At 49.9% G+C, this 27,791-nt stretch overlaps 1 protein-coding gene across 3 annotated transcripts in view; it reads right to left on the bottom strand.

Annotated features, from left to right (window-relative positions):
* Positions 1 to 23,667, bottom strand: part of LOC148214644 (ceramide synthase 4-like) — a 33,691-nt gene extending 10,024 nt beyond the window's left edge. The window contains exons 1-6 of one of the 3 annotated variants that reach the window (XM_088149291.1): positions 23,507 to 23,663; positions 16,114 to 16,287; positions 15,152 to 15,269; positions 13,369 to 13,487; positions 6,983 to 7,040; positions 6,622 to 6,672 (exon numbers count right to left, since the gene is read on the bottom strand). In XM_088149291.1, coding sequence (XP_088005417.1) covers positions 6,622 to 6,672; positions 6,983 to 7,040; positions 13,369 to 13,487; positions 15,152 to 15,269; positions 16,114 to 16,287; positions 23,507 to 23,643 — 657 coding nt within the window. In that variant the 5' untranslated portion in view covers positions 23,644 to 23,663. Of the gene's footprint in view, positions 1 to 6,621; positions 6,673 to 6,982; positions 7,041 to 13,368; positions 13,488 to 15,151; positions 15,270 to 16,113; positions 16,288 to 23,506 lie in introns of all 3 variants that reach the window. The other 2 variants (XM_088149290.1, XM_088149292.1) reach the window with 2 other exon arrangements.
* Between the last annotated feature and the right edge of the window lie 4,124 nt (positions 23,668 to 27,791).

Genomic DNA, 27,791 nt, shown 5'->3' with positions numbered 1-27,791 from the left:
GTTAACTCGTTCGATTGGTTCACCATCTAATTGCCATCTGTGTCTCTGATGTCGTTTTCCAAGCATGATCATTTTTGATTTTGATTTGTTAATGATTAAAGAGCTATCCTGACAATAGGAGCTAAGTCTTCTTAACAGCCTATGCAGTCCTACTTGCGAGTATGATGATAATATCATATCATCGGCGTAGAGCAGAATGTTGCAATATGTATTCGGGACCCTAGGCACGTGTACCGTGGGATCTTTCATTAATCCTGGTAAGTCACTGATGTATATATTAATAATGGGGCTAGTACGCACCCTTGTCTTACCCCTTTGTATGTGCTGATCCTATTTGTCGCAGCTCCGTTAACCCCGAACCGCAGCCTGAAACAGGCGCTTGTATACAGGGCTTTGATCAAAGCCAGCAGTCTGGGCTCTATTTTAAGAGCTGTCATTTTACTCCATAGTCCTTCTCTATTTACCGTGTCAAATGCTGCAGTGAGGTCTATAAAAGCAGCGAACAAACGTCTCCTCTTACAGACAAATTTGTCAATCAGATGGTTCAAAACAAAGCAATTATCAACGGTAGATCGGCTTTGTCTGAAACCTGCTTGTTCTTCTACGAGAATGTGTTTTTCATCTACCCAGCATTCAACGCTATTCAGAAGGAACCTAGCATATATTTTAACAACAATGTCAATTAGGCTAATGGGCCTGTAATTACTAGGATCCTTTTTATTCCCTTTTTTATATATAGGGACGACTATTGCCATCTTCCACCCGGCTGGGATATGGCGGGTATTATTTATATGTGTGAATAGATCTGCCAATAGTGGGCCCCGCCAGTCGGGGAATTTCTTGAATAGTTCAGCTGGTAGGATATCCTCACCAGGGGCTTTATTGCTTTTTAGACCTTTTATAATGGACTGACCTCTTTTTCTGAGACTGGTGGCCAAGGGGGAGAGGCTTCAATAGATGATAAATCACTACTTAAGGGCTTTTCTCTGTAGATTCTGTTACAGCAAACAAGCACCGGTAAAAGTTCTCCCAGTCCTCAGCGGAGATTGGTATGTCAAATACAAATCTCCCATCCTTTAGGATTCCTGCTACAGAATGCCAGAATATAACCGAATTGTGTCTTTTTGCAGCCAACTCGAGTTCTAACCAAATTGAGGTGACATTACTTTTTTTCTTTAACTTCATAAGTTTTTTATATTCTCTTCTTATAGTCAGCATCTCAGCTTGTGTATAAACAGTAGAACATCTCTGAGCAAATCTCATGGCTGCCTTCAATTTCTTTTTCATCAACTGGCATTCTGTGATGGAATGGTTTGGTGAAGGCCGCGCTCAGGGAGATAAGCATTGCCTTAGCCGCCAGCAGGAGGGTGGGAAGGTGAAGAGGATGAGGCTGGCACCATCCTAAGGAATTCGCAGTCTTTGCTTGCTGGCTTGGGAAGTGTCGATTCAGTCTGGTGAGATTTCTGTCTTGTAGGTGAAGCTAATAAATGCTGTTGAATTATATCTGTACGGTCTCATGGAGTTCTTTGGGCTGAACCTGACACATTCATTGTCAAGCCAGGGAGATCTGGCTGCTTGAAAACTTTTGGTGGAAGATTGAGTTATTAAATGTTTCTTCAACATATTACACAAATGAGTAAATGCATTGGAAACTGACAGCCAGTCAGCCGTAGTTGACTGGATTGTTGTATCCCAATGAACAGCATTCTCTGCTTTGAGGCTGTCTAAAATTGCCTTTGTATCAACTTTGGCCCATATTAGCCTTTTATTTTGACTCACCCCCAGATTATTGGCGATCCACCTGTCAGCCATGTTACATGGTCTTAAATCTGAGTGACCCCATAATTTCACACTCACTGGCTGATGGTCACTTTCACCTCTTGGATATACAATGACCTCTGAGAAGAGGTCAACTTAGTTTCTTGATACACAGAAGAGATCTCACACACTGCTTGAGTGGGCTGAATGGTATGTATATGGGTATATATAATTATTATCTTTACCTCCCAGGATTTGTAGATTACATTGAAAGATTAGGGAGACTAAATGCAAGCCAGCAATATTATTTTTGTTACCTCTTGATAACCACGGTGGGTGATTATCAAGAAATTCATTTGGAAATTCTTTCTTTTGCGCAAACTCATGAAGGGATGGTCCTAATTTGGCATTAAAATCTCCAAGTAATATAATTATAGATTGAGAATACAATGTGGCTATTTCGTCTAATATTGTTTCTCGGCATGTCCAGTAATCAGGATTATAGTAGGGGTGTGTGTTTGGGGGAATGTATACATTTACCAGTATTAACTCTGACTCCTTATATCTAATTTTCACAGCTAGAAAATGCAACCATTTATCTGCATGATATAATTTCTCCCCCTGCCATTGCAGTTCTGGTTTAATAAGGACACATAGTCCGCCAGAAGGTCGCCCTTTGTTCGTTATCTTTTGGGCAGGGGAGTCCCATCCATGAAAGCCCGGAGGTTGTACTGGTTCACCCTCTCCAGTTAGCCAGGTTTCCTGGATGGCGATTACGTCGAATTTGGAGAGGAAACCCACTGGTTCAGTGTCAGCCCCTTCTTTCCAGCCAGCTATGTTCCAAGTCACAATCTGTACAGGTCTCCCAAGAACAGAATATTCTGGGTGGGGTGGTTGGCTGAGGACTGAGGGTACAGACAGTCAATCTGTTTCTGGCGCTGGTACCATATTATCAATACTTCCCATGTAAACACAATTACTATAAGGTTCAGCTTTCCCCATCATAAGTTGTAACCGTTGCTCTTCTCTGTCTCGGGTGCCAGTATTCCCGATTTTGACCTGGTGCTGGCGTTTCTGCCGACGGTAGAGGACTCAGTCCATCCCTCTCATTTTCTAGTTGCTGTGCTTGAAAGTGACTAACATCAAGTTGGTGGTTGTTCTCAGAGAATTGCTCCGATTCAGACTTTCCCATGATGGTGTTAACTTGTGATGATACCGAATGGCAAGATATAGATGGCTTGCTGAACGGAATCAGGACTGGGACCCACACTAGGTTCAACTGGATAGTGTGACTCTTGAGGGTGCTCAATCTGGCTCTCCGATGCCAGGGATATTAAGTCGCCAGCTACAGTTTCATCCTCTAAAAGGTTAATGAGAACTTGTGCTGTAATATCTTGCTGAGCGTCCTTTTCCTTTGTGTGTTTTTGCTTTGGACTGAGACGCCTTCCCTTTTTTTTAATCGGTGATTTTGTGCTTTCAGAAACTGGGCTTAGTAGCATTTCCACAGAAGAGCAGCTAGAGGGGAGCAGGGTGCTGAGAGTTTCTGTCGCGTTAGTTACCGATTTCAACATTGGTCTCACTGTTTCGATTGTGTTTAAAATCAGTTGTTGTTCCCCTGGGGGGAGGGCGGCAAACTGATGGATTAATTCTTCCTCATCATCCAGAAACTGTATCTTTCCATTAAAGGAATCTGGGATCTCTTTTTCATTATCCTTATCTTGTTCTGTCCTTGTTAATAGAGGAGTTCTTTGCTTTACAGATCATGAAGAGTTACATTTAGAGTTTTCAAGGTTCACATCATCCTCCCTCACTGTTTTGGCTCTCCGCCCAGGCTTTAGCAGAGACTGAGTCTGGGTGTTATGAAACACACATATTGGCCGGATGTAATATTTCCTTAAGGGATTTTCAAGCCTTAAGAGCATCGATGGTAAAATAATCTGACCAAAAGTTAACAATATTCTTTTACATCCATGCCTACTAGGGAGCCAAGAGATCTCTCTTAGTTCGTTAGAATATACCCTACACTGTAAGAGTTGAGAGAGAGAATTCAGTATTACTCGTCTGTTATGACACCCACCCCTATTTGAAGGTGTATCGGCAACTTGGAGTAGAATCCTATGTCTCTGCAAAACCAGCCTCTCCTCCATGTCTTCTCTATCCAAGAGCCCCCTTGCCGCCCGTGCTGTCCATAAGTTAGGGGAAGATTTGGAGCATGGGAGTTGCTGTTTCCTTTCTTATCTAATTTGGAGGTATAATTTCCCATTAGAGTCTTTAATTTGTCTTTTTATTAGCTTCCAAGAGCTGATCGAATATAGCAAGGACTGTTTGTGCTGTTAAAAGACAGTTCTTGGCAACCAAATCCAGATCTTCTTTAATGTTGCTCTTGATGTTATTCACATCCTCCCCTCTATCTCCTGTTAAATCCTCATTTTCAGTGGAAAGGCAATCGTCCATATCCCACTCCAATGTGGAATAAGAGTTATTAGCGGAGGTTACAAGGGGAGAAGAAAAAAGGAAAGGAGACTTACTTACATTGTCCATTGGCTGGAATAAATCCTTTATCTTTGGTTGCCTGAATGTCCTCGCAACCTTATCTTGTTTAGGGTTTCCTCTTGGCTGTGTCTCCAGTTTATGTCTCCTTTTGAACTTTCTTTTCAAGTTCTTCTTTGTTTTTGCTTTCTGATTTTGCATCCTTGGGTGGTATTCAGGGTTGTAGATCGTACTCTCGCTTCAACGGCAGGTGTCCAAAGCTAGTGGGTCCAGAGTCCAAGATCTAAAATCCTAATCCTATCTAATCCTAAATCTGAATTCCTAAAATTACTACTCCAAATAAAAGAAACTAAAATTACTAAGATCACTAATTAATATTTGATAAAATGAACTATATATAAAAGGCAACTAAAATAGGAGGATTAGGAGCTCACTAAAAAGCTGTCACTCGGTGGCCATTTTGCTCCGCCCCCCCTACTACAGTCTTTCCAACTCTGTGATTCTGAGATTTCACTCAGTAGTTTGTAACACTTCTTTGATCAGAAATCACAGAATCCAAACATTTCCTGTAGGATCTTCCTAAGACCTTTTCTAATCATGCTTCTGGAATTTTTTTGCAAATACTCTGCCCCTTCCCACCTCTCAAATTACAAGTGTTGTTTTGTCTGCACTCAAGAACCATGAGCTCTTCTAAGCAGTTGTCTGAGCATTTGAAAATGAGCATAATTCACTCTTTCAAAGCTGAAGAGAGAGGGAGGATGGATGGATGGATGGAAATAGATAGATAGATAGATAGATAGATAGATAGATAGATAGATAGACAGACAGACAGACAGACAGACAGACAGACAGACAGTCAGACAGTCAGAGAGACAGACAGACAGACAGACAGACAGCTATAGATATGATTGATAGATGACAAAGAGAGAGAGGGAGACAGGGAGGGAGATAAAAAACTAAATACCCCCAGTAAGCAATTTCAGCTATGAGAAACATTGTTCAGAAATGGAAGTGACATGGACTTGATGAAATCAAGGCAACACCTGAAGCACCAAGAAAATTTCTACTAAAACTGAGTGCAGACCGGTCACATTGGGAAATAGAGCCCATGAACAATCTGTTGAAAAGTTAGCTGACCCTGAAGTGGTTATCTGCCGGTCCATAGCACAGCATTGCTCATACAACTGCGTGGAAGGAAAGCCTTTCTCCAACCCGCTTTGCAAAGCCATGGTCTCACGTGTGCAAAGGAGATCCTGAACATGGTTGAAACTTTCTCAGCCACTCCAGGAAAACATAACTCCTTGCTGGCCATCAAGCCTGTACAGGGTTGGTCTATTAGGTGCCAAAGTTGCATGCAGCCCATGGCCCAGGGAACACTGTCTGGCTTGAAAGTAGAATAGATTCAACTAAATACATGTGAAGGAATTGAAGCTGAAAAGAGGCAGTTCTACAAGACAATGGTCCAAACCATTTTTTTCCCACTGTCTTCTACAGAACTCTACAGTTCCATGAAAACCTGAAGGGGTTCTGTGAGGGACTAAGGGCAGAAAACTGTTCATTTCAGCACACTCAATAGAGCTTTGAGCAGGGCATTGGGGAGGGATTTTGAATGGCCGCCTTGGTCCCTAAACCTAAATATCACTGAACATATGTGGGGAAGACCTTAAACATGTAATGCATGGAAGGAGAATCTTTCTCAGCTAGGAGAGTTCTGAAAGGAAGAGTAGGAAAATTCCAAACCAGGAATAGAAAGACTCTTCAGTGGCTACAAAAAAGTTTTGAAGCTATTATGGCGTTAAAATAATAACAATAACAACAATAATAAGCTAATAGTGGTATTACAAAGTCCTGGTGGAAAGAGCATCAAAAATTTTGCATCTACCACATTCAGTTTTCGTATACTGAATCTGTACACAACTGCACAGAAATAGTAAGCAGGCATCCAAATTTTCCCAAGGGTGTGATGTTCAACTTTCTACCATGTAGCCCCAGTGTCAGCTGTTGTTCAGTTAGGGATTCTCTGACAACTATAAACTTTTGCATACGACTCTGGGTTCAGGGTGGCTGGTATACACTACTTTTCATCTCTTCCTGTCCTGACCACACCGTCCTATGGTTTTGCCCAGGACAACGTGTGCCTGTTGTGCTTGCACTTGTTCTCATGAGGTATTCCTTATAACTGTTTAATCACTCAGTTGTGTTGCTTTTTAGCTGTAAGAAATGGAAAGAATTGCGTTTTTAAGGCTTGGATGAATGTTATGTTTGGAAAGGCAGGACACATTGCAGTTTCATGCCATTTTTGCAAAGGGGGATGCGAATTTATGAATACTTTTCCATTGAAATCTACATTCAAATGTCTCCCTGACCTCTTACCTGCTGCGGGTAGCCAACCCAACATTGGCGGAGATCCCAGAACCAGGGTTTCTGCAAGAAGACACAACGTATTAGGAATCACATCATACCAGCCCACCAACACTTCCCTGGAGCTGCCTTTTAAGGGGATGATGGGAGGGAAAGGAGACCACTGCATGAAAAAGCAACTGTGGTCACTAAAAGGTTTGAAAGAGGATGAACAATGGAGACTTTCCTGCACTCCCAACGTTTTCTAACCCAAAAGGGAAGCACGAAATGTTGGGGGCCGGGAGGCAGAGGAAGAGTCACCAGCTGCATTACACGCGGCAAACTCTCTTGTTTGACAACGACCAACGAAAGTGGGGAAAGAGCTGGAACTCACATCGTAAAGGACGGCCAACCCCATGCAGAAGGAAATAAAATGGTGGGTGCCTCTCCAGCTGGAAAACAATCAGAAAATACATCAGGGCATATTGGACAGCAAGCTGGGAAATCCAAGGATTCCAGAGCTAGAAGGGAACGCAAAGGTCATCTAGTCCAGCTGACTGGGTGCAAGACATTCCCTGCTCCAATGGCCCTCACTTCCACCTTCTGAAGGAGGGAAGAAGTTTTCCAATCCTTAGCTTTTCTTGTACTTGAACCACTTGGCACAGATTCTGATCTCTAGAATGATCCAAAATACTTTTTCTCTTCCCTGAATCTGATTGTTACGTAAATACTGAAAATGAAGATTTCGTCAACTCCTGGTGACGTCATGGAGGCTTCTACACATTTTAATTTTTTGGCTAGCACTGCTCTTTTCTCAGATACTTTCCCATTTCCACTCTAGCCCATAGACCTGGGATTTCTTCCCATCCAAGTATTAACCAGGTTTGACCCTGTTTACCTTCCAAATGAGAACCCAATCCTACATCCTAACAGGGCTAGACACCTGGTTCAGTTGGGGATCACACATGGAGCACTGAGGATACGGTGGGTGGATTCTTCAGCAGTTGCAGTAGGAGACACGCCTGTCCCGGTACCACCGAGGAGCGCTTCTCTTTTCAATCACAGGCATGGCCAGCGATGAGGAATCCGTTGGATAGTTGGAGGACAAGGAAACAGGACTCACGGAGGCGATGGCGGAGGTACCCTGGAGTGGCGGGATGGCGGCCAGGGCCGGAGAACCACCGCCGGAGTGGTGGTCGATGTGCGTGAACCAGGGGCCAGACAGCTCAGGGGTCATGATGACCCGAGGCTCGGGAGCTCGGAACCGCGAATGGGACGAGAAGTTCGCCCGGTTGGAGGAGAGGATCGAGTAGCGCCTAGACTCTATGCAGGCGATGCTGCCAACCCTGCTGCTGGGAGTGGTGCCACCGGTGGCGAGCGATGGCGCGAGCAACAGGGGTGGCAGTCCGGTCCCCAACTGGCACCGCCACCAGTGCCCCGGTCGGTGGACCAATGGACAGCAGATGCCTTTAGGCTGCGGGGCATAACCGGGAAGTTCTCGGGGAACCCCGAACAGCTGCCTAATTTCCTAACGCAGGTCCAGGGTTTCATGCAGAGGGGGGTCACCTGTTCGCTAGGGACGAGGACAGAGTCTCCTACGTGGCTGAGCTGCTGGAGGGCCAAGCAGCTAGCTGGGTGATCAGACTGTACAACGCCAATGCGGCGGAACTGAGGAGTTTCCCGGACTTCATGCAGGTGCTCCGGGACAGGTTTGAGGACACATTGAGTGCCAAGCGAGCCGAGGACAACATCCTGCAATTCAAGAAGCAGGATAAGTCTGTGTCTGAGTATGTCTTATAGTTCTGGAGGCTGGTGAAGAAACTCATGGACTGGCTGGAGTCCCTAAAGGTGAAGTACTTTAAGATGGGGCTCAATCCGGAGATCTTGGAATGGGCACTGGGCCGGGATGACCATGGTGAAGGATTGGATCTGGCTGGCCGGGACGGCGGAGTCGGCGTGGCAGCAGATTCAACAGAGTGCACGGAGGCGGGACCAGGCAAGAGACCGGCCGAGGGAGAGACCCCCAGAGGAGAGGCGGAGCAGCCGGCGACAGCCCGCCGGGGGGCGAGAGGCAACTAAAGCCCCGAACCTGTGCTTCAGGTGCGGAGGTCGAGGCCACCAGGTGGTGCAATGCCCGACGGAGCGGGAAGGAGCCCCACCCCATCCCGAGGTCAAGCCACAGCGCCCCTCCGGGAAGCGAGCAGGTGACCGGCCGTGGAAGAGTGCAGTGGCAGCGGTAACCGAATGAGGCCAGCTGGGGTGGTCGACCCCTGAGACGGCGTCTTCCGGGGGGGAATCGGAGCCGGCGGGAAACGGGGCGCGCTCGCACTGAACGGCGTCCCAGTGCGAGCCGGGGAGCCAAGACGAGCGGACCCAATTGGTGACAAGGACTGCCCCCCCTTTCGGGTGAGGATATGCATCTGGGGGCTGAGGTCCAGAGGGGAGCCTCAGCTGCGGGTGCTGCTGGACTCAGGCTGCACCCACTGCCTGATGCACCCAGCGGTGGTTTCGGGGCTCGGCCTGCAGCTGCGATGCCTCCGAGAGCCCATTGCATTTAGCGAGCTAGATGGCTCGCTAGTGAGGGGGGCGGCTCAGTATTACACTGAGCCAGTCCAAATGACGATCGGGAGGCACCGGGAAGAACTAAGGTTCGTAGTGGTCCCAATCGCCGACTATGCGGTGGTGCTCGGCTTGGCGTGGCTGCGACAACAGAACCCACGTGTCGACTGGACAGCGGAAGCGGTGTGGTTCGGGGACGAGGAGCCGGCGAAGCGCGAGGGCAGGCGGAGCCGGCAAACGGAGGCGATCGGGACCATGGCCGCAGACGAGCAGGCGGAGGATCCAAGGCATGGGGAGGCGAGGCAGGAGCAGACCGAGGCGGGAACCCAACCAGCAGCAGCAGTGGCAGAGGCTCCGGAGATCCAAGAGCCCGTGGCGATACCGGGGCGCAGGCAGGCGACGGCGGCCAGCGGGACAGCGACGGAGCATGGGCCTGGGCCAGGAGAGGCCACGCCAAATGGCAGCATCCCGAGGCAATACCAGAGCCTGGCAGCGGCATTTGAGGAGGAAGAGTCCGACCAACTCCCACCACACCGACCAAGCGACTGCGCCATTGAGCTAGAGCCGGGGGCAAAACTGCCCAAGCCGAAAATGTACTCCCTGTCAATGAAGGAGATGAGCACCCTTCAGGAGTTTATAGACAAAAACCTCGCGCGGGGATTCATCCGGCCCGCGAAATCACCACTAGTGGCCCTGGTACTGTTCCGGGAGAAGGACGGCTCGCTCCGGATGTGCGTGGACTACCGGGGGCTGAACGCAATCAGCACCGAGTACAACTACCCCTCCCCTTGATGAAGGACCTGCTATCGCACCTGTCTAAGGGGAGGGTGTTCACAAAACTGGACTTGCGCGAAGCATATTTCAGGGTTAGGATCCATGCAGGAGATGAATGGAAGACCGCGTTTAATACCCCACTCGGAAGCTATCAACTTTCCATGATGCCGTTTGGATTAAAAGGGGCACCAGGGGTGTTTATGCAGCTAATAAACAAGGTGCTGCACGACCTACTCTACCGGGGCGTCCTGGTCTACCTGGACGACATCCTCATCTACACCGAGACCCTGATGAAGCACGTGAAACTGGTACGCACAGTGCTCCAGAGACTGTTAAAGGCGCAGCTATACACGAAGCTCTCCAAATGCGAGTTTCACTGGGAGCAGCTGGACTACCTCGGCTACCATATATCCAGTCGGGGGATCGAGATGGACCCGGCGAAAGTGAGGGATGTCCTGGGCTGGGAAGCACCGCGGACCCGGAGGCAACTCCAAAGCTTCTTGGGATTCGCAAACTTTTACAGACAGTTCATCCCGAACTTCGCCCAAGTCGTTCTCCCCCTAACAGACTTGCTAAAAACCAAGGGCAGCGGGAAGCCTCCCAAACCCAGCATGGCGCTCACGTGGACTGCGGAATGCCAGAGGGCGTTTGAGGACTTAAAGCGGCGGTTCATGGCAGAGCCGACCCGGATTGGCAATTCATCATCCAAGTAGACGCCTCGGACGTAGCAATGGGGGCGGTCCTGCTCCAGCCCAGCCCGGATGGGCCCCTCCACCCGTGCGCCTACACCTCCCGCAAATTCACCGAGACAGAGAGGAGGTGGATGGTGTGGGAGAAAGAGGCATATAGGGTCAAGTGGGCCCTAGCCACGTGGAGGCATTATCGGAGGGGGCAGCCGAGCCGTTCGAGGTGTGGACGGATCACAAGAACCTTGAGGCCCTGAAAACCCCGCGAAGGCTATCCCCCAAACAGGCGCGTTGGTCCCAATACTTCGGGAGATTCAGTTTCACCCTAAAACACATTCCCGGGAAAAGGAATTTCCCCGCGGACAGGCTGTCTCGCATGCCCCAGCACGCCAGCCTGCGAGAGGAAATCGTGGATTCCATCATCCCCGCCAGCAGGCTGGCTGCAAAAGCTATAACCTGGAGCCAGACCAGGAGAGAGTGGCGGGACGCGGCGCCTGAGGTAAAGCAGGGGTTTGCGGAAGCGGCGGAGCGGGATACTTGGCTCAAGCAGAACCGAGACATGCTAACCAGCCAAGGGGATTTGTGGTGGCACGAGGGAAAGCTATATGTGCCCGAAGAGTGCCGGCGGGGGGTCATGGAAAGAGCCCACGACAGCCAGAGGGCGGGGCATTACGGCTTCGTGAAAACGCTCCATTTAATTTGGTGGCAGTTCTGGTGGCCAACACTCCAGAAGGACGTGGAAGCGTACGCAGGGGGTTGTCCAGTGTGCGCAACGGCGAAAGGGGCCAAAGGCAAGCCTAGGGGGCTACTCCAATTGGTGGCGGATCCCGACAGCCCATCGCAAGAGATCGCCATGGACTTCATAGTGGAGCTACTGGAGAGCAAGGGGAAGACCGCCATTTGGGTGGTCACGGACTTGTTCTCCAAACAAGCACATTTTGTAGCATGCCAGCAAATCCCCACGGCAAAGGTTGGCGAGGCTGTTCATGCAGCATATCTACCGGCTGCACGGCGCGCCCCGACAGATCGTCAGCGACCAGGGTGGCAGTTTCACCGCGCGTTTCTGGAGGGAGTTTCTGAAGCTGGTAGGGACACAACAAGCCCTCTCTTCCGCGGCACACCCGCAGACGGACGGAGCCACGGAATGCCTGAATGGGGGGCTCAAGCAGTACCTGCGCTGCTACGTGGGGTACCAGCAGGACGATTGGGCGGAGCTACTGCCGTTCGCGGAAGTAACCTACAACAACGCTGTCCACAAAAGCACCAGCTTCTCCCCTTTCAAAGTGGCCACCGGGCGAGATTTCATCCCCATGCCGGAATTACCTCAGCCAGAAGCCCGAATTGACTCTCTGGACTCCTGGTTCGCCCAAATAGCCGCCACGAGGCAGGCGGCGCATGCGGCGCTGCAAGGGGCCAAAGCCGAATACAAGAAACATGCAGACCGAAAGAGGCTCCCCGAGTGGCAGTGGAAGGTGGGGGACCAAGTGTATTTATCGACGAGAAACCTAAAGATGCACCAGGCTTCAAAGAAGCTCAGCCTGAGGTTCGTGGGTCCGTTCCCCATCGCAGAAATCATCAATCCGGTAACCGTCAGGCTGACGCTCCCCAAAAGCCTCGGGAGGATCCACCCGGTGTTCCACTGCAGCTTATTGAAGCTGTACCAGCCAGGGAACACCTGGCACAAGGCAGAAGTAGCACCAACACCCATCATGGTCGGCGGGGAGCAGCACTTCGAGGTTAGACAAATACTGGACTCCAGGAGGCACAAGGGGCAGGTCCGGCTGCTGGTGCAGTGGAAACACTTCCCCAAGTCCCACAGCGAATGAGTAAGCAAAGCCCATATAAAAGCGCCGGACCTAGTGTGGGACTTTTAGAGTAGATACCCCGGGAAGCCGAAATAAAAAAGGGGGGGGTCTATTGTCAGGGGGGCGGTATGTCAGGTTCGGCCGGCACAGCGCTCAAGGAAAGCTTGCCACCACACTGCGCTAACTTCGCTGCCGGCTGCTAGCTGAGGAAAAGAGGAACTGAAAGCGCAGTTGATTAATGGCCACCTGTGCCTAGCCAAACGGGAAAACCGCAGCGGAAGCTTTAACTTTACACTGATAAGCGGTGCGCACCAACAATTAGCGGGGCCGCGGGCAGCGGAACGAGATCGCCGTGCAATCCAGAAACCTCAGGGTTTGCACGTGACGGGAGGAACCCAAGGGAACCAACCCATGCCGGAGGGGACTACCAATCAAGGACAATGGGACCCGGGCCGAACCTGCCGTTCCGGAAAATTAAGGGGGATGATTTGGGGGCTGATAAGCCGCGGTGGTAATGAGATCGCGGGGCGAAAAACGAAGGAAAGGGAAAAGTATAAAGGAGCAATGTAAATGTACCAAGCCAGTCCTGGCTTTGCTTGTAACTATTACATTATGCACAAGTAAACCTCTTTTGTGAACCACACGTGTCACGGGAGTTTCTCTTGTTGAACAGGGCAAATCTTATACTTGGCACGGCCAGTCACAAACAATCCATCAGATGTGCTCTTTAACAACCAATGGGGCCCTCAATTGCTTGGGGGGCCAAAGGCACTGCTGCACATATCATAAGATGCTGGAGGGTGATGCTTCCCTTTGCATCACACAAACTTCCTTCTGGAATCATTCACAATCTTCTTGGAGCGTATGATGGGACAGACATCCTGTTGGGCACTAAGGGGTGCACCGGTGCCCACGGGCTGCCCGTTGACCACCCTGCCCCAACAGCTCCCACTCACCTGGCTTCAGAGAATTTCTTCGTCAAGCTGGGCCGGTCCTGATTCAGGCGGCATCGAAACCACCTCTCTACCTGCCTTGGCTGGAGGTCGCACTGCTTGGCCAAGCTGCTGACCTCCTCCTGGAACGCAGGATGCAGAAGCAGGTCAGAGGAGCTGTAGATCCGACCCCGAGACCCCCTTGCTGGAAAAGGCACAGCCCCCATTTTTAAAAAGGGAAACTGAAGCAGTTTGCTTTGCAGAATCTCCCTGCAGCTTCCCCCCAATATTGGGGAGCAAAAAGGTCTGACGCCTTCTCTCCCCCCCAGCTGGAAAACGGGGATGCTGTGCAGATGGCAGATCTGTGACTTGCAGCTTCAGCAGCAATTTTGGCCTGAGTTAAGGGAGGTTATGTTGGTCCCACCATCAGCAGGGGCCCCAGTCGGTCGAGAAAGCCCTGCCAGGGCATGGAGGGAAAAACTAAATCGCTACCACTTGCCCATCCGGATCGCTCAGCCGCATCATCTACTTCAGTGCTGGCCAGGGAATTCTGGGAGTTGAGGTGCATCCCTTTTAGAACATACAGATCTACGTGCTCAGGGCAGAAGCCCACCTAGCTGAATGGTTTGTAAATTTTTCCTAAACTTCTCTATATCTGTCTCTGTACACACGCAGGGCTATATGCAGAGAGAGAAAGGGAGAGGGAGGGATCTTTACGACATCAGATGGCATCTCATCAGAAAACTCCCAGGAGGCAGAGCATCCCTTAAGCCCATTGGTCTCCCTCTGATCCCTCTCGGGTGTTGGGGTTTTAACTCCAATTTCCAGGGTAGAAATTCCAGGTCTTGCACCCTTGCAATACATGCCGCTTGCTAAAAGGAGTCAAACCGAAAACACCTCAACGCCACTGCTGGTCTTTCATGGTTGTCACACTTCTATGCGCGCACACACACACACACAAAAGCACACACAGGCGCACTTTAACTGGGTTCAGTGCTTCAGGGTGTGCGCCTCAGAGTTCAAGAAGATTTGCTGCCCTAACAACCCTTTAAAGACATTGACTGCGAGGAAAACGGAGCAGATCTCTCTGGGATCAGCCTTAGAAAGAAGTCCTTCTTTGCTCTTTCCAGCAGCAGAAGCAGAATCGCCTTAGACGATCCGCGTTGGCCTGGGGAACTCACTGCTACAGGACGCTTGCAAGGCCACCAACTTTCCTCTCTCTTTTTTGCTTTTCCCCCTTCTTCGGATTTAGAGAATGTGCAGGGCTGAGCCGCGGGAACTGCCGCTCTCCAGCTCAGGCCAGAAACAGGGATCCTATTTGCAGCCCAAACAGCCCAACCGGAACAAAATTGGTGGCTTGAACAGGTTGGGGGCACCAAAAGCTTAGGCAGACCAAAAGCCTAAGAAATGAACTGTTCATGGCGGGGGAGGAACCAAAAGACACAATAAAGGGACATGAGGAGGCTCAAACTCTGTAACAACAGAGTGCCATTTTCTCTTTCGCGGACTGATTCAACGGGGACGGTACATTCAAAAAGAATAAGAAAATACACCCACCCACACACAGCCCTTTTACGTGCTATTAAATCTAGATGAAATAGAAAGATACTGTTCCATAACATTTATACTGCATAAAGACAGTTTAAACAGCAACCAAGAATGGATCTCTTGCATCCATATTTTCCATATTTTGGGAGTATCGTTCAATATCACCTTTACATCTCTAGCAACTGCGGTTTTCCCCAGAGGTGAGGCCAGAGGTTTAGCCCCTTTTGCCACACCTTCCAAGACGTGGGAAGAAACTCACCTTTTGGGGACGTTTCCTCCGCTTCCTGTAAAAGGCTTCCAGGATGGGGTTTGGAGAAGGTTTCCGCCGCGCCTTTTCTCGCAGGCCCAGTTTTCTGCTCAGGGGCGCGCCGATGTTCCTGGGAGAGGGAACGGCTGGGGTCAGACGAACGCTGGCTAACGTTAGCCGGCCCTTGGCTTCCTCGTTTCACGCTCCGCTCAGGAACAGGCACGTGAAGCCAAAGCAAGGAAAACAAGGCTCCTGAGCATCACCTGCTTGTCAAAAAAATTGGTGAACTATAATAAGGAATACAATGGCTGCGACAGAATAAAGTAGTATTTGAATAATAGTGATTAAGATCACACTTAAGGGAGTATAATGTGAAGACAGCAGGAGCTCAGTCCCTTAACATATTATTAAATCTAGACCATACAGAACCATATTGCTCTGTCTTCTCCCTTTTAAAATATAAAGACATTTCAAAAACGGATAGAGAACATATTTCCTGAATTCATTCTTTAACATCAGGTGTGAGATTAACCCTAGCAACCCTGTGTGGCTTTGGGTTCTAGGTGCCCCTGGTTCCGGCCATTTTCCGTCTCTTGTTCTGGACGGGGCTGCACTGCCCCAAACAGGACCAGTGCGCAATTTGGGGGTCCTCCAAGACTTGTGGCTCCTGTTCAAGGAACTGGTAGCAGCCAAGACTGGGCGGGCTTGACCGAGTTTCACATTGTGCCCCAATTGTGCCCTTTCTGGACTAAGAGGCTAATAGGATCAGTAAGGAATGTCAGAAATGATGACGATGATGATGTCATTTTTAATTTCCCTTGCTTCTCGTTATTGTCAAATTCAGTTTGTGAAAACTGGATGCTAAAAGCGAGGTATAAAAAAGGGACCTTCCACTGTTTCAAGAGACATCAAGCTTTTGGGTGGGGAGGGAAGGAAAGCTCCCTCCAAACAGTTTCCGTTGGCCAAGAGCTTGCCTTTCGAAGAACAAACGGAGGGCGACCAGCAGGAGAGCGATGGGGAGGCCGAGCAGGAGGTGTCGGGGTTGGGGATAGTGGACGTCCTCCGTCTCCTGCATGTCCTCCCAGGTGAACCCTGGAGGTAGCCAGTACTCCTGTCTCCAAAGCCACCGCGTGAGCTGCGCCATCTCCCTGGGGAGGAGAGAAGAAAGACAGGGGGTGAGATGGGGCGCTGCAGGAGTGTTTCCGGAAGGAGGGTCCTCTCTCAGCCCTTCCAGCCGCGGCTCAGGGGAGCAGCGCTCCTCCATCTTCCTCACCTCCCAGCAGCCCTTGGAGGTAGGCCAGGTCAGGGAACAGACCATGCAAGGACTACTGGACTCTTCTGTGACCAAGTGTCACAACATCATTTTGGAAGCCTGCCAGAGTTTCCCTCGGCCCCCTCTTCTACCAAAGAGAATCACGGCAGAATTATCTTGTTTCTTAACCTTTATTGATTTTCAATAAACAATGAAACATAAGAAAACAGAAAAAACAAAGAGAGAAAAGTTTAGAAAAAAGAAGTTAAATGTGCAGAAAAAGAAAAGAAAAAGAGAGAAAGAATAGGTGAGTTCCAACTTTCTCTGTTGCAGATACAAATATTGAATACATACCGCTTTTACTCTAAGAATAGAACCAATATAAAGTACTTCTCTAATCCGAATAATTATCAAATCCCCAAATCAACATGGCACTAGGGCATAATGCCGAGCAAAAAGGAAGAACAAAAGCGATTTCAAAATAGAAACAAGGCTAACCCCCCCCACTTTTTTAATCTCAATATACTATGTCACCTTCTCCGCCACTGCCATTATTGTCCAGTCGTAAATATCTGCGTGTTTTGACCTCTGGGTGCGTAGCAAAAGCTCAGTAGTGTTACCATCTACCATCCTCCCTTCCCAAAGGCAATAGGAAGCACTTCCATCTCACTCGTATTTCCCACCCACACTAACATCCGCTTACACAGTCCTAGCAACTTTTTCACTCAGTCCGAATCAACAAGAAACCCCTCTAACCACTCTCAGGGGTCGCAGTCTATATTCCTCTTTCCTGCTATTAAAGAACAGTAATCCTGACCGCATCGTCAGACAATCCTGGTCCCAGGAAGTTACCATTAATCTGTCAGAAGCCACAGCCTATGTTTTAACCATGATCAAACAGGTTTACTTTGTACACTTTCTGTTTACTTTTAAGAAAGTGGTCATACTTTCATCCTAGCACGTACTACCCCACAGATTGAGTCTTTATTTTTTTCTGCTTAGCTGATTCTTTCAGGAGCAACTTCAGTACGCTCTCTTTATCTTTCAGTAATTTAAGACCTTCCTTTCGGAGATCCAAAATAATGTCAACATTAGACTGATCCAAGTTCTCTTCTCTTTGAAAGAGTTAACTCTTTGAACCTAGCAAACAGCGCCCACAAGTTGAAACTTTACTATTTTCCCCTCGTCTTCTTCTCTCAGGAACCACTTCAAGAAGTTCTCTTTATCTCTCAGTGATTTAAAACGTTCGTTTTGTAAGTCCAAAACAATGTCATCATTGGGCTGATCCAAAATAACTGAAAGTCCAAAATAAGATTCTTTTTCTTTAAAGTCCAGTAAAATATCCATCTCTCTTTCTTCTTCCATATCTGTATTATCCATATTGTTCTCCAAGATACCCAACTAATGTCCAACTTGCCTCACATCAACAGCAGCCTCATTGAATTTCACATTGAGTTTCTTGTTCAAATTATCAAATTTATCCTCCAGGACTGAATTATTTTTTCTGCAAAGTTTTGAAACCTAATATTGAAACACTCATCCCTGCAGTTTGCCCTCTTAGTAGCCATGGGCACTAGCGCTCTCTTGTGTCTGAAATACAAATTACGTTCCAAACCAAGTAAAGAATGAAAGGGAGAAAGTCCCTTTATTTTATTTAAGGTTCCTCTCTAATCAGCACCAATTAAGTAAGAAAACAAAGCAGAGTTCACACACTTCCCATATCCACATTCCAGTGTCACAAACCAAGTGCAGATTTGCCAGGAAAAATAATAAAAAAGAAGTTCTTTTCTATTGCTTCTTACACATTTATAAAAAATCCAAGCTTTTGCCTTTTTTGCTGAATATACAAAACTATTTATCCTAATCAAGGGTAAGTGCAAATGTCTGGGGTTTTTTCCGGCTTCGTCGCAGCTTGGAACTTGAAGGTAACCCCACCTCCCAGCTGGTCACTCACCAGTCGATCCCGAAAGTCTCCATTTCGAGGTCTTCTGGCTGTGAAAAGCTGTCCGGAGGTCATATGGGATGATTTCTGGGATTTCCCTTGGATCCGGAGAATTCGTCAAGCTCCAGGAAGCCTGTCTAAGGCTAAAACTTCTGCGACAATAACTCTCCGCTTGAAAAGGAGAGCCTAGCGTGCAGCCATTTCTCACCGGAAGCTCCTCAAGGCAGAATTATCTTGAGTTTCTTTCTCATCTGCTCTTCCTTCCCAGGGCTAAAGTCCTTGACAGCCAGCCACTCCTCCTTCAAGATTATCTCCAGACTCCTCCATACCTCCCTACATTCAAGCCCAGGTTAGGACCCCCTCCTGGTGTACAGATTCCAACTCCCAGGATGATCAGCTATGGCCATGCAAGCTGGGAATGCTGGGAATGAAACTCCATGCATTGAGAGGGTATCAGGATGGGGAAGCCAAGACTGGGTTAGACAGAGAAGACGGCAAAGTTTATAATGCTCTCTCCCTGGTTAAATCCTGTCCATAGGACTGGACAGTTGCATACCAAAAATCCTTTCTAGGGAATCTCCCCCCCCCCCCCCCAAAAAGGAATGCAGCTTTATGAGAAGCAAAACGTTGGGTGAGAGATGCTAGAAGTCTTTTTTTTTATATAGTAACTTTTATTAAAAGCTTTAGATACAACAATAAACATTAATACAAATTAAAAAGAAAAGAAAAAAGACTCTAAGAAAGCAACTTCCCACCCTCATCATCAGTATAAACAAATTTGTGATCTCTTCACCCCCTCTTCATTAACAGATAAAAAACTCTGCATCCCAGAACTCATCTCTTAACTATAGGCAAATCCAGTAAGTAAAGTCTTCTCCAATCCAGGTGTCAGCAAGAAGTCCAAACAGAGCCCTAAATTCACAGCATTAATTAACATACCTAAAACTCCACGTTCCACCTCTCAGCTCTTGGCTGTAAGCAAAGCCACATTTAAAGGGCATAAAGTGGTCCCGTATCTAGGGGAAACAAAAACACTGAAGTCTGACGTGACAAAGAGGGGCCATTTCTCATTCACAAATATCCCTTTTTCTACCATAACTGTAGGGAAAAAAGCTTAAACACCCTGTTAAGTCTAAGCAAACCCAATACAGAACATTTTCCCACTCCAAGTGCCAACAGTTCCAAAGAGATCCACCCCAAAGAGCAACATATCCCATTCAAATAAACGTTCTGCATCTCAACCCTTAACTATAAGCAAATCCACATTTAGCACATATGAAGTAATCCCAGTATCCCAATAGAAACAAAAGACTAAAATTTAATGTAACAAAGAGGGATAATTTCTCCTTTAAGAAGAACAAGTTCACCAAAAGAGAGAGAGAGAGAGAGAGAGAGGGAGAGTGAGCCAGTTTGGTGTTGAAGAGGCAGTTTGGTGTAGTGGTTAAGTTGCTGGCCTAGAAACCAGGAGATGGAGGGTTCTAGTCCCGCCTGAGGCATAAAAAAACGGGCTGGGTGACTTTGGGCCAGTCCCCCTCTCTCAGCACAACCCACCTCACAGGGTTGTTGTTTTGGGGGAAATAGGAGGAGGAAGGAGTATTTGGTATGAAAAAAAAGGCGAGATAAAAATCTAAAAAAACCATAAAACCTTCCAGACTTTAAGTAAAAAGACAGCTAAATACAGATTAAGATAAAGTAACTATAGGGGAAAAAAAGTATAAACACCATGTTACATGTAAGCAAATCCATCATTTTTCCAGTCCAGATATTAACAAATCCAAAAAGAAGCATCTCCCATTTTGTTGTTGTTGTTCAGTCATTAAGTCGTATCCGACTCTTTGTGACCCCATGAACCGCATCGCGCCAGGCCTTCCTGTCCTTCACTGCCTCCCTGAGTTTGTTCAGTTTCATGCTCATTGCTTCAGTGATGCTATCTACCCATCTCGTCCTCTGCCGTCCCCTTCTCCTTTTGCCTTCAATTTTTCCCAGCATCAGGGTCTTTTCCAAGGCGTCCTCTCTTCGCATTAGGTGGCCAAAGTATCTGAGCTTGAGCTTCAGTATCAATCCTTCCAATGCGCAGTCAGGGTTGATTTCCCTTAAGATTGACTGGTTTGACCTCCTAGCAGTCCAGGGGACTCTTAAGAGTCTTCTCCAGCACCACAGGTCAAAGACATCAATTCTTCGGCGCTCAGCCTTCTTTGTGGTCCAGCTCTCACAGCCATACATTGCTACTGGAAAAACCATAGCTTTGACTATGCGGATCTTTGTCGGCAAGGTGACGTCTCTGCTTTTTAATAATGCTGTCTAGGTTTGCCTTAGCCTTCCTCCCAAGGAGCAAGCATCTTTTAATTTCATGGCTGCAGTCTCCGTCTGCAGTGATCTTGGAGCCCAAATAAATGAAGTCTGTTACTGCTCCCATTTCTACCCCTTCTATTTGCCAGGAATTGGTGGGTCCAGATGCCATGATCTTAGTTTTTTTAATGTTGAGTTTCAAGCCAGCTTTCGCACTCTCCTCTTTCACCCTCATCAAGAGGCTCTTTAGTTCTTCTTCACTTTCTGCCATTAGGATGGTATCGTCTGCATATCTGAGGGTATTGATGATTCTCCCTGCAATCTTAATTCCGGCTTGTGATTCTTCCAGCCCGGCATTTCTCATGATGTACTCTGCATATAAGTTAAATAAGCAGGATGATAGTATACAGCCTCGTCGTAGTCCTTTCCCCATTTTGAACCAATCGGTTGTTCCGTGACTGGTTCTAACTGTTGCTTCTTGGCCCGCATACAGATTTCTCAGGAGACGGGTAAGGTGGTCTGGTACTCCCACCTCTGTAAGAATTGCCAGAGTTTGTTGTGATCCACACAATCGAAGGTTTTGCATAGTCAATAAAGCAGAAGTAGATGTTCTTCTGGAACTCTCATGCTTTCTCCATGATCCAGCGAATGTTGGCAATTTGATCTCTAGTTCCTCTGCCTCTTCGAAACCCAGCTTGTATATCTGGTAGTTCTTGGTTTGCATAGTGCTGAAGCCTAGCTTGTAGGATTTTGAGCATAACCTTGCTAGCATGTGAAATGAGTGCAATTGTGCAATAGTTTGAGCATTCTCTGGCACTGCCCTTCTTTGGAATTGGAATATAAACTGACCTTTTCCAATCCCACGACCATTGTTGTGTTTTCCAAACTTGTTGGCATACTGAGTGCAGCACTTTAACAGCATCATCTTTTAGTATTTTAAATATCTCAGCTGGAATACTGTCATCTCCACTAGCTTTGTTGTTAGTAATGCTTCCTAAGGCCCACTTGACTTTGCTCTCTAGGATGTCTGGCCCAAGGTCAGTGACCACACCAGCGTGGACATCACGGACAATAAGATCTTTCTTGTATAGCCCTTTTGTGTATTCTTGCCACCTCTTCTTAATCTCTTCTGCTTCTGTTAGGTCCCTGCCTTTTTTGTCCTTTATCACACCCATCTTTGCACTAAACGTCCCTTTCATATCTCCAATTTTCTTGAAGAGATCTCTAGTCTTCCCCATTCTATTGTTTTCCTTGATTTCTTTGCATTGTTCATTTAAGAAGGTTTTCTTAACTCTCCTTGCTATTCTCTGGAAATCTGCATTCAGTTGGTTATATTTTTCCCTTTCACCCTTGCTTTTCCCATTCCTTCTTTCTACAGCTATTTGTAAAGCCTCCTCAGACAGCCATTTTGCTTTCTTGCATTTCCTTTTCTTTGGGATGGTTTTAGTTGCTGCCTCCTGTACAATGTTACAGACCTCCGTCCCTCGTTCTTCAGGCACTCTGTCTACCAAATCTAATCCTCTAAATCTATTCATCACCTTCACTGTGTCCTCACAAGGAATATGATCTAAGTCATACCGGAGTGGTCTAGTGGTTTTCCTACATTCTTCAATTTAAGCCTAAATTTTGCAGTAAGAAGCTGATGATCTGAGCCACAGTCAGCTCCTGGTCTGGTTTTTGCTGTCTGCATAGAGCTTCTCCATCTTTGGCTGCAACGTACATAATCAGTCTGGTTTCGGTATTGACCATCTGGTGATGTCCATGTGTAGAGTCGTCTCTTGTGCTGTTGGAAAAGAGTGTTTGCTGTGACCAGCTTGTTCTCTTGACAGAACTCTATTAGCCTTTGCCCTGCTTCATTTTGTACTCCAAGGCCAAACTTGCCCGTTATTCCGATTACTCCTTGACTTCCTACTTTAGCATTCCAATCCCCTATGATGAAAAGGACATCTTTTTTTGGTGCTAGTTCTAGAAGGTGTTGTAGGTCTTCATCGAACCGGTCAACATCAGCTTCTTCGGCATCAGTGGTTGGGGCACAGACGTGGATGACTGTGATATTGGTTTGACTTGGATTCGCACTGAGATCACTCTGTCATTTTTGAGGTTACTGCCCCCGTAACTGCCTTTGCCACTCTCTTATTGACTATGAGTGCAACTCCATTTCTTCTAAGGGTTTCTTGCCCACAGTAGTAGATATAATGGTCACCCGAATTAAACTCACCCACTCCCATCCATTTCAGTTCGCTGATTCCCAAGATGTCGACGTTCAATCTCGTCATCTCATGTCTGACCACATCCAGCTTGCCTTGGTTCATAGATCTTACATTCCAGGTTCCTATGCAATATTGTTCTTTGCAGCATCGGACCTTCTTTTCGCTTCCAGATGCATCCACAGCTGAACGTCCTTTCGGCTTTGGCCCAGCCGCTTCACTCTTTCTGGAGCTACTTGGAACTGCCCTCCGCTCTTCCCCAGGAGCATGTTGGGCACCTTCCGACCTGAGGGGCTCATCTTCCGGCATCATATCTTTTAGCCTTTTGACATCGTCCATGGGGTTTTCTTGGCAAGGATCCTGGAGTGGGTTGCCATTCCCTTCTCCAGTGGACCACATATTCTCCACTGAGTTATGCAAGCCCCTTCGCCACGACAAGGCAGGGATCCACGAAGGGGATCTCCCATTTTAGCCCTGGTCAAATGGACCGATTTTGTGTTCCTTCCTATTGCACCAAACCATCTTCCTCTTTCATCCAGTCAGGTGATGGGTGATCCTTGTTTCAAAGTTCTTCAATACTTTATGCAGCCTCTTTTGTAAGTCCAGCAAAAAGAAATTGTTCCAACTGCTCCCTGGGATTCTCATTTTTATTTCCTTCTTAATTTTTAAAGCCTCACCCAATTTTTTTCTTTATAGCCGATGACACGTTCTTACGCAAATTCTGGTTCATGTTGTTCTCAGGTGGATTTTGTCGTGCACCATTTTCTGCAACATCTTCTGGGAAGAACAGCCTGTTCTCAAAAAGACTCCACATGGCTGATAAAACTGCACAACTGGCTGAGGCACCAGGTGGGGGGCGGGGGGTGCGTCCTATTGGCTCTGCTCCTGCCCACCTTCCCTGGCCGGATTTCAGGCTGTAACTCAACGGTCACCCAGAGAGCAAAGTCTGTCTCCAAAAGAGGGGCGGGACGATTGAAAGCAGCCCGGAGCCCCATCTGGGCCCTCCAGGGCACATCAGGCTGCCCCTGGGGCAGAGCCAGTGGGGGCAAAGCTGCCCTTCTTGGGCACCCCTTGGCCCAATGCCGCACGCTGCCCTCGGGAGCCTCATGCCCACTGGAGAACCAGCCCGGAGGAAGGCAGGGCGGGAGGGAGGGAGGGGAGGCCCTCTGCGTCCTCCCAGCTCCAGCCCCCCACCCAGATGCTGCAGGCCACCCCAGCGTTCCCCTCCGCTCCCTCTGACTGGCCAGCTCAGCCACTTCCCACCAGCCGCCCCTCCAAGAACTGCAGGCCTCTGCAGGAACATCTGGGCAATCTCGGGGAGACTCCGCTGCCACCACCGAGGGAACCTGCTGGCTGAACTGACCCCCACCCGGGTTCACACGGCGCCTGAACCTGAACCTCCTTCCCCCGGTGATTTCAGTCCACCCCACTCGGTCCAGCCGAAGGGGCAGGGTGCAGACCCCACCGGTCAAGGAATTTCTATTGGTGGGGTCTAGGCAGAGAGCCTTTTCTGCTGTGGCTCCCGCCCTATGGAACATCTTGCCTCCCGAGGTCCGGTGTGCCCCCTCCCTCATGGCCTTCAGGAAAGGGGTTAAGTCCTGGCTTTGCCAGAAGGCCTGGGGGCCGGATGGGGGCTCCCATCTCTGGAGATGGCTGGTGGGGTGATGGTTGGCCCCCCCCAGCATCTTGAAGGTTTTAGGGCTAAAATTTATAGGGGGGGGTTAGGACATTTTTAATGCATGTTTCTATTGTAATTATTTATGGATTTTAGCCATTGTTGGAGGGATTGGTGTTTCTTCCTTTTTCGTTATTCTGAGCCGCCCAGAGTCACCCGTTGGGGGAGATGGGGGGCATACAAGTTTAATAATACATAAATAAAAAGTAAATAAACGAGCCCGACCGGGGCGACCCACCGCCCGCTCTTCCCCGCCCCTCCACAAGACCCCGAAGCCGACAAAGAGGCACAGCTCAGCCCGGGACGGCAAGGCTCCTTCGGCGCTTGGCTGCCTCTGCCCCCCGCGCTGGGGGCACATGGCAGGGTCTTCCCCCCAGACGCACACCACTGACGCCCCCCGGAAGGCCGCCCAGCGCCCACTCCCGCGCTGCCACACCTCTTCCCCATCACCCCCAGCCGGCCCTCCGGGAAGGCGGCACTGGGAGTTGGAGCTCCACACGGGAGGAGGGTGCCGGGCTGGGGGACTCATCTCTCCCCCCCATTTCTGACCCCCAAAGCGAGAGGCTCCTGGCCCTTTGCCCCCGGCCTCGTGGCCTCAGGCGGCCCCCCCATGTGCCCAGGAGGAAAAGGGACCGGCCGCTCCAGGGGGCCCGGACTGATGCCCTCCGGGGTACCCAAGCGGCGCCCGCCCACCCGCTCCATCCCTCCGTCGCAACGCCAGACCTGCCACCGCCACCGCCTCCTCTCCTCGGACTGCTCGTTGGCCGGCGGTGGCCAGGGAGGGAGCGGGTGGCCTTGGGCGGGTAGAGCTCAGCAGGGGCGGGCTATGGCGGGGCCGAACCGGGTCTGCCTCTGAGCGTGGGCAGAGCACCAAGGAGCCCCACAGGGTGGGGGGGCATTCTGCAAAATGGGGCTCAGACATCCGTGGCCTCTGAGAGCGTGCAGAGGATGAGAGGCAAGAGTAAGAATAGAGATGTGTTGGAGGGAGCTTTGTCTCGCCTGACGGAGACAGTGCTCCTGAGCGTGTGCAGAGGCCTCCCCATTCCATTTCCCCCAGGAGAAGACAGGGTCCCCCCCATCCCACAGCAAGTCGAGTGGGTGGGGCCCTGAGGCCACTCCCCCTTGCACAAAACATGCACACACACACACACACCGCAGAACTTTTCGCCTTTTCCAGGGCCAAAAAGAGTCAGTACAGAATGTGCTTCATCGATCACAGAAAAGCCTCGGATCATGTTGATCGTGTCACATCGTGGAATGTGCTTAGAAAATGGGAATCGCAGAAGGTCTCCGGGTCTCACTGCAAAATCCGCTGCCAGGCCAGGAGCCCCAGAACGGGCAGGACACGGCAAAAGAGACGGCTCCGGGCTGGCAAAGGGGGGTGACGAGGCTGCACCCTCTCCCCGGATCTCCCCAGCCTCCGGGCGGAAGGTGCGTTCGGGGAAGCTGGGTCAGAAGAAGGCGAGCCTGGCCTTGGAACTGGGGGACAACCTGTGCCGTGCTGGTGGCAAGAACCCGACAGCCGAAAACGCAAACGGTCCGCCAGCCCTAGTACGAAAAATGAGGGAGCCCGGTGAAAATATGGGACTAAAATCAAATATGAAGACAAAGGACAACAGGAGCAGCAGCCAGCCTGGGCACAGGGAACCAGGACATGGAAGTGGTGGAGAATTTCTGCCTTTAGGATCAACCATCGACATCAAGGAACCAGCCGTCGAGAAATCCTCGGCGGAGCAGCCGTGCAGGCCTTGGAAAAGAGATCCAGATGCCCGGATGCGCCCGTGCCTGCAGAGACCAGAGTTGTGCAAGCCACGGGATTCCCCGTGACCCCCTCAGGAAGCAACTTTCGTACTAGGGCTGGCAGACCCTTTGCGTTTTCGGCTGTCGGGTTCTTGCCACCAGCACGGCACAGGTTGTCCCCCAGTTCCAAGGCCAGGCTCGCCTTCTTCTGACCCAGCTTCCCCGAACGCACCTTCCGCCCGGAGGCTGGGGAGATCCGGGGAGAGGGTGCAGCCTCGTCACCCCCCTTTGCCAGCCCGGAGCCGTCTCTTTTGCCGTGTCCTGCCCGTTCTGGGGCTCCTGGCCTGGCAGCGGATTTTGCAGTGAGACCCGGAGACCTTCTGCGATTCCCATTTTCTAAGCACATTCCACGATGTGACACGATCAACATGATCCGAGGCTTTTCTGTGATCGATGAAGCACATTCTGTACTGACTCTTTTTGGCCCTGGAAAAGGCAAAAACTTCTGCTCTGTGTGTGTGTATGTGTGTGCATGTTTTGTGCCAGGGGGAGTGGCCTCAGGGCCCCACCCACTCGACTTGCTGTGGGATGGGGGGGACCCTGTCTTCTCCCGGGGGAAATGGAATGGGGAGGCCTCTGCACACGCTCAGGAGCACTGTCTCCGTCAGGCGAGACAAAGCTCCCTCCAACACCTCTCTATTCTTACTCTTCCCTTTCACCCTCTGCACGCTCTCAGAGGCCACAGATGTCTGAGCTCCATTTTGCAGAATTCGCCCCCCGCCCTGTGGGGCTCCTTGGTGCTCTGCCCACGCTCAGAGGCAGACCCGGTTCGGCCCCGCCATACTCCGCCCCTGCTGAGCTCCACCTGCCCAAGGCCACCCGTCTCCCTCCCTGGCCACCACTGGCCAACGAGCAGTCCGAGGAGAGGAGGCGGCGGTGGCAGGTCCGGCGTTGCGACGGAGGGATGGAGCGGGCGGGCGGGCGCCATTTGGGCACACCAGAGGGCATCAGTCCGGGCCCCCTGGAGAGGCCGGTCCCTTTTCCTCCTGGGCACGTGGGGGCGCTGCTTGAGGCCACGAGGCCGGGGGCAAAGGGCCAGGAGCCTCTCGCTTTGGGGGTCAGAAATGTGGGGGAGAGATGAGTCCCCCAGCCCGGCACCCTCCTCCCGTGTGGAGCTCCAACTCCCAATGCCGCCTTCCCGGAGGGCTGGCTGGGGGTGATGGGGAAGAGGTGTGGCAGCGCGGGAGTGGGCGCTGGGCGGCCTTCCGGGGGGCGTCAGCGGTGTGTGTCTGGGGGGAAGACCCTGCCGCGTCCCCCCAGCGCGCCGGGCAGAGGCAGCCAAGCGCCGAAGGAGCCTTGCCGTCCCGGGCTGAGCTGTGCCTCTTTGTCGGCTTCGGGGTCTTGTGGAGGGGCGGGGAAGAGCGGGCGGTGGGTCACCCCGGTCGGGCTCATTTATTTACTTTTTATTTATGTATTATTAAACTTGTATGCCCCCCATCTCCCCCAATGGGTGACTCTGGGCGGCTCAGAATAACGAAAAAGGAAGA

Source organism: Python bivittatus, unplaced genomic scaffold, assembly GCF_059951505.1.
Source record: "Python bivittatus isolate LINGU-HERP-01145 unplaced genomic scaffold, Pbiv_v1 ctg000580_np1212, whole genome shotgun sequence".
Lineage (NCBI taxonomy): Eukaryota > Metazoa > Chordata > Lepidosauria > Squamata > Pythonidae > Python > Python bivittatus.
Note: the sequence above shows the minus strand (reverse complement) of the source record. Positions and strands in the feature narration are given on the sequence as shown.